At 52.7% G+C, this 6,117-nt stretch overlaps 1 protein-coding gene across 1 annotated transcript; it reads left to right on the top strand.

Annotated features, from left to right (window-relative positions):
* Positions 1-1,234: 1,234 nt before the first annotated feature.
* APLNR (apelin receptor) lies at positions 1,235-4,982 on the top strand. The gene has a single exon (XM_019713395.2). It carries the CDS (start codon positions 1,578-1,580, stop codon positions 2,727-2,729), a length of 1,152 nt encoding a protein of 383 aa, XP_019568954.2. The 5' UTR covers positions 1,235-1,577; the 3' UTR covers positions 2,730-4,982.
* The last annotated feature ends 1,135 nt before the right edge of the window (positions 4,983-6,117 follow it).

Below are 6,117 nucleotides of genomic sequence, written 5' to 3'. Positions count from 1 at the left end.
TTATTGTCTCAAACGGCCTGTTTTACCTGTCTACATTCTTAGCCTGGTCTCTGTGGGTGTTTGAGTTTGGGGTTCCTGCTTTGTGACCTCTGCAGAAGATTTTCTGATGGAACCTCCCTTGAGACAATGGATTCTAGTTTTATACACCCTTCGCTTTGGATGTAGGCAAGACTCATCTCCTGATTTTGCTTCTCCTCACCCCTGCCCAACTTTAGATGGCCTCCTCCATTCTTGGGTGTGTGTGTGTGTGTGTGTGTGTGTGTGTGTGCATATTTTTTATCTTATCTTGTGCATCCCTCCCTTCTTCCTGCCAAGAGGTCCTGGAGAGGTAGGCAGATAGGGCAAGGTGAGTTTCTATGTGATTGTGCCCACGGCATGGACTCAGCAACTGCCCTTTTCTCTGCCTCTTCCTCTAGTTGTCACTTCCGGTCCCCATTTGGCTGTAAAGAAACCTGGTCCATGCAGTAAGAACCTGAGGATTGAAATGCATCCATGTTCTCACTGCATAGTAAGTCATGTACTCATTCCTCTCTATAGGGGCTTCTCTTGTCATTCTCTCACTTAGTGATCACCGACTACATGCCAGGCCCTGCGTTAGGTGCTTGGAGAAGAAGAAAAGCAAACAACAAAACTGGAACAAAATTCATCCTGTGACCTTGGGCCTCAGTTTCCCCATAGATTTAATGACTTGATTAGAGATCCTTTTGTCTGGGGTTCCTTTTGTCCTGTGACTCTGTCCTGACTTTCTAAAACTTTCTATGCCATCTGCAAACTTCTATCTGCCAACAGCTTATGAATTCTTGAGAAATTGCCCTATAACTGTGTCTGTAAAATATAAACGTTTCCAGAGGGTCAAAGCCCAGGGGTAAAGCAGCGTGACGTGAGCAGAAGAGTACAGTGAAGTCTGGGAGGGAAAGAGGGGAGGGTAGGACAGACCCAAGGGGCCAGACCCGCCTGCCAGGAGGGCTTGCCAGATGCTCAGATCATCCTGCGAAATCTCACACTCTCCTAGCCCCCTGCCCTCCCTGGCTCCAGCTCAGGCTGGATTTCAATCTGCATAATTTGCCCCATTTAGAGGGGTTGGGAGGAGGTGAGAACAGGAGGGTGGCAGAACTGAGGAGGGGGCACTCCAAAGACCAGAGGAAACCAGAGGGTTAGAGGCGGAGCCAGGAGGAGAGCTGGCTGCAAGGCACAGATAACATTCTGCCACTTGCCCAGTGACAAGAAGGAAAAAGAAAAGTGGGTTGTAACTGAAATATCTTAAGACTCACAAGTGAGGGGTTGGTCTGTAGGTGGGAGGAGGGAGTGACGAGTCAAGGAGGAGACAGAGACTCAGGAGGGCGCAGGAAGTGTCTTAGCTGAGGCTGGGGCAAGGCAGGAGAGGGTGGAGGGAAGTCTGCAGAAGCAGGCATCCTCCTCCCGCTGCTGGGAAGGGCTCAGGACACCTTCGGCCCTTTTGCACCCGCCTTCCTTCCAGGGCTCAAGCCAGAAGCTCTGGGTGCTTGCTGAGTTGGTGACACAGCCACCGAGCTGGTTGCCTGGGGGATCCCCTGCTCGGCTTCTCTCTGCCCCCCAGCATGGAGGAAGGTGGTGATTTCGACAATGATTATGGGGCAGACAACCAGTCTGAGTGTGAGTACACGGACTGGAAATCCTCGGGGGCCCTCATCCCGGCCATCTACATGCTGGTCTTCCTCCTGGGGACCACGGGCAACGGCCTGGTGCTCTGGACCGTGTTTCGGACCAGCCGGGAGAAGAGGCGCTCAGCTGACATCTTCATCTCCAGCCTGGCGGTGGCTGATCTGACTTTCGTGGTGACCCTGCCTCTGTGGGCCACTTACACGTACCGGGAGTACGACTGGCCCTTCGGTTCCTTCGCCTGCAAACTCAGCAGCTATCTCATTTTTGTCAACATGTACGCCAGCGTCTTCTGCCTCACCGGCCTCAGCTTCGACCGTTACCTGGCCATCGTGAGGCCAGTGGCCAACGCTCGGCTGAGGCTGCGGGTCAGCGGGGCTGTGGCCACAGCGGTCCTGTGGGTGCTGGCTGCCCTCCTGGCCATGCCGGTCATGGTGTTCCGGGCCACCGCGGTGCTTCCCAACCTGGAGAACATCACCAAGGTGCAGTGCTACATGGACTACTCCATGGTGGCCACCTCCAGCTCGGAGTGGGCCTGGGAGGTGGGCCTGGGGGTCTCGTCCACAGCCCTGGGCTTCCTGGTGCCCTTCACCATCATGCTGACCTGTTACTTCTTTATTGCGCAAACCATCGCCGGCCACTTCCGGAAGGAGCGCATCGAGGGCCTGCGCAAGCGGCGCCGGCTGCTCAGCATCATCGTGGTGCTGGTGGTGACCTTCGCCCTGTGCTGGATGCCCTACCACCTGGTGAAGACGCTCTACATGCTGGGCAGCCTGCTGCACTGGCCCTGCGGCTTTGACCTCTTCCTCATGAATGTCTTCCCCTACTGTACCTGCATCAGTTACATCAACAGCTGCCTCAATCCCTTCCTCTACGCCTTCTTCGACCCCCGCTTCCGCCAGGCGTGCACCTCGGTGCTCTGCTGGGGCCAGAGCAGGTGTGGGGGCGCCTCCCACAGCAGCAGCGCAGAGAAGTCGGCCAGCTACTCCTCAGGGCACAGCCAGGGGCCCGGCCCTAACTCAGGGAAGGTCGGGGAGCAGACACAGGAGAAATCCATCCCCTACAGCCAAGAGACCCTTGTGGTTGACTAGGGCTGGGATTCCCAGGGAGGCCTGGTGCCCTCTGCCCTGGCGCTCTCTCTGAAAGTCAGGTCTCCTGAGGGCACCTTCTCTCTTGCACTTGACTTCTTTCCCTGCTCCCTGCCTCCCGCCTCCCTCTTGTCCATTTTTCTCCGTTAGTTTTGGTCAGAGGTTTTGTGGAAGGAGTCTGAGCCCTGCGGCCCCATGCTTGGCCACTCAATATCTGTGGGACTGACTTTGCACAAGTCTCTTAACGTCTCAGTCTCTCCGTTTGTGTAACATGGGGGAAACCGTACTGAACAGTAGTAATATGACGTGTGCGTCTGGCTCAATAAAAGTTCGTTCCCCCCACTCCCCTTTCCTTGGATCTCCAGCCCTTTTTTTCTCCCTCCTTTCCTTTTACTTTTCTCTCCCCTCTTCCTCTGTCTGCTTTCCCCTCTGTCTCTGCAATTTTCACTCTGAATCCTCACCTCTGGTTCCCACCCCCTCTTCATAGCTCATCCCCCTCCCTCAATCCTTTCTTCTTCCCGCTTTTTACCTCCTTGTTCTGAAGGACTCCTAAGGGTTAAGAATCCTGAAGCTTGTAAACACCACTCCAGTTCAAGCTCTTCATCCTGTTCCCTGAGAAAGCCAAGGGAATGGGCTGGGCGGGGGTGGGCTGGGTGTCAGCAAAGAATTAGTGCTGCAGTCTGCAGGCAGGAGCTGCAGAACTTTCCCCCAAACTGGATCAGTGCGCTGTGATTTCAGGCACTGGGGGTACAGCGATTCCAGAAGGGGCCTCCCTTCCCACATCCCCTCCACGATGCCCACTAGATGTGCTTTCTGCAGATGTCCTCAGACCCTTTCATTCAGCCTCTGTTCTCAGTGGGAACCGGGAGGCAGTGAGGTTGGTGAAGCAACTGGCTACTTGGGTTCATTATGTGAATGGGGAGTTGGGAGAAAAAGGGGCACCTGCATTTATTCTACACGCTGCTTGGCTTTCCTCCCCCCTCAAACCTCCTCCAACGCTGAGCTGCAGGTCTCTCCCCTGTCCCCCACACTCCCCACCCCGTCACCCCCAGGAGGTTTTTCTCGGGCACTGGAGATACTCAGTGCCAAGTCACTTTGGCTGCAGTGGAGATGCTTGTTGCGTGCGTGCGTGTGTGTGTGTGAATGTGTGTGTGTGTGTGTAAGCCTGCTGAGCAAAGCATGAAGAGTAGTGTGCCTGTGTCACTTGTCACTTGGATAACAACCCCTTCTTCTCCACCACATCTTCATTCTTCACACAGTGTCCTTGAGGGAAGAAAGGACATATTGAGGCAATATAGAATAAAAATGTGTCCACCCCCCACTGGATTTGGGGGCTCAGACGGCTGGTCCGTGCTTTAAGGGAGAAGTCTGTGTGTTTGCTCTGGGCTCCGTATAAGGAGAGTACTCCCCAGAGCAGCTGGTGCCCACGGCTTGAGGATGTCCGATGTGTTGGGTCCCCATGCCTTCCCTAGTTTCATGAGGGAAACAGGAGGCTGGTTAAGAGTTTCCTTTGGCCCCTTTCCCATGCTCCTCACCTTGCTTTGAGTTTGTGGGTGTTTCTTCAGCTTGCTCCCTTTTCCAGGGTCTGTGGCCCTCTTCTTAAGGGGAGCACCTGCTTGCCATGGGGTGAAGAGCACTGGTGGGTTTTTTCTCACCTCACCATCAGTATCAGACTCCTTGGCTTCTCCTGCTGGGTGGAGGGGCTGGGAACATTGAGTGGAGCAGCCATGGCAGGGCTGATGGCATAACATCTACACCACCAGAGAGACCTTGAGGGCTAAATTGCTGGTGGGGCCTTTGCGAGCTGGGGGCAGGGTGAGTACATTCTGGGTTTTGTTCTTGGAGGACTGTGGATATGGAGGACAAGACATGAGCCATGGAGACAGGAAGAGCCCAGCTTGGAGTAAATGGACATCATGGCCATCACTGGAATGGAGCCAACTCTGGGAGCAAGGGGAGGAGGAGAAGGGAAGGTTAGTTTCCCCATCACAGGCCAGAATCTTCCACAGACTCACTTTCTCGGCCCAGGGCTGTCCTCAGAGCATCCAGTCAAGGCTGGAAGAAGTTTCTAGAAGGGGAGAGGCGCTCCTGGGTGACCTGCAGAGACCTCTGCCTGGAAATCATCAGTGGTCCTAGACAGAGGGTGTAGGAGGCTGCCTGCTGTGCTGGTCTCTCATCCCTAACCCACCCCTTCTTTGGAATGTCTGTGCTATTTTCTGACACTGTTGGCCACTGTGGTTCATCAAATAAATCTGTTTTGTGTAACTATTGTGTTCAAATCCTCTTCTCACACAAATGTCTTGCGATGAGGAAAGGACCCCCAATTTACAAATGTTACAGTGGGAGGTGGACTGAGTATGGCTGAGAGGGAACAAGAGGGAAAGTGGGAGCGAAAAGGACTAAAGTGGAAAACTGGAAAGGACGTGGGGGAGGCGACGAGAAGATGGAGAAAATGGACACCAGGGAAGGGAAAGGATGGAGGGTGAGATCAGGGGAAGGCAAAGAAAATAAAGGGCCAGGGAAGCAGCTAAGTCTTTGTGCTCTGAGAAGCTGTGGAACAAATGGGCACATGTTCTGGAGTTGGAGCACAGGTCTTGGGGAAAAAACTAACGTTTCTTTCCATGGAGGTAGACCTATCATTCATTCATTCATTCATTCATTCATCTATTTAGTCATTTATCATCCCCTGTTATTCATTCATTCATTATCATGTGAACATCCGTTCAGTTTAGACTAGAAGTTCCAATGCTTGTTCTTCAATCAGAGTCACTCTGGAGGGTTTTGAAAATACCCATCCTGAGTGTCACCCAGACCAATGAATCAGAATCTCCTGGACTCATCCCCAGTGTTCACAATTACTAAAAGTCCATCAGATGATTCTTCTGGGAGGTCAGGTTTGGAGATGTTTCCATCTAGATAAATTCTGCCCAAATTAAAGTGGGCGCAAAAGATTAGAGAGTCAGAGGTAGAGGAAGCCAGGCTCTGGATGCTCATGGATTTGGGGGAGGAAGGGGCTGGAATGATCCTTAGAGGGAAATACCCAGTCCAGAGGTGTTCACGATCCTCCATGAAGACATTGAGTACTAATAATGTCTGAGGATGACACAAAAACAATCACAAAAACAATCACTACAGTAGAATGTGTAGTAATGACAGAGCTCACGGGATTTTACTGCTGTGCTAGCTTTTCCCAAGAATTATCTCATTTAATCCTTGCAATTAATCCTCTGAGAGGGGCATTTTCACCTCATTTTGCTAATAAGGAAGCTGAGGCTCAGAGAGGTTAGATACCTTGACCCAGGTCACACAGCTAGTACATGGAAGAGCCAAGTTAGAACCAGCCAAGTCTAACTCCAAAGCCCATGCTCTTGACCACTGTTCCTCCCAAAGT

This window comes from Rhinolophus sinicus, linkage group LG06 (assembly GCF_036562045.2).
Source record: "Rhinolophus sinicus isolate RSC01 linkage group LG06, ASM3656204v1, whole genome shotgun sequence".
Taxonomy (NCBI): domain Eukaryota; kingdom Metazoa; phylum Chordata; class Mammalia; order Chiroptera; family Rhinolophidae; genus Rhinolophus; species Rhinolophus sinicus.
The sequence above is the reverse complement of the archived record's forward strand: the minus strand, read 5'-3'. Positions and strand labels throughout refer to the sequence as shown.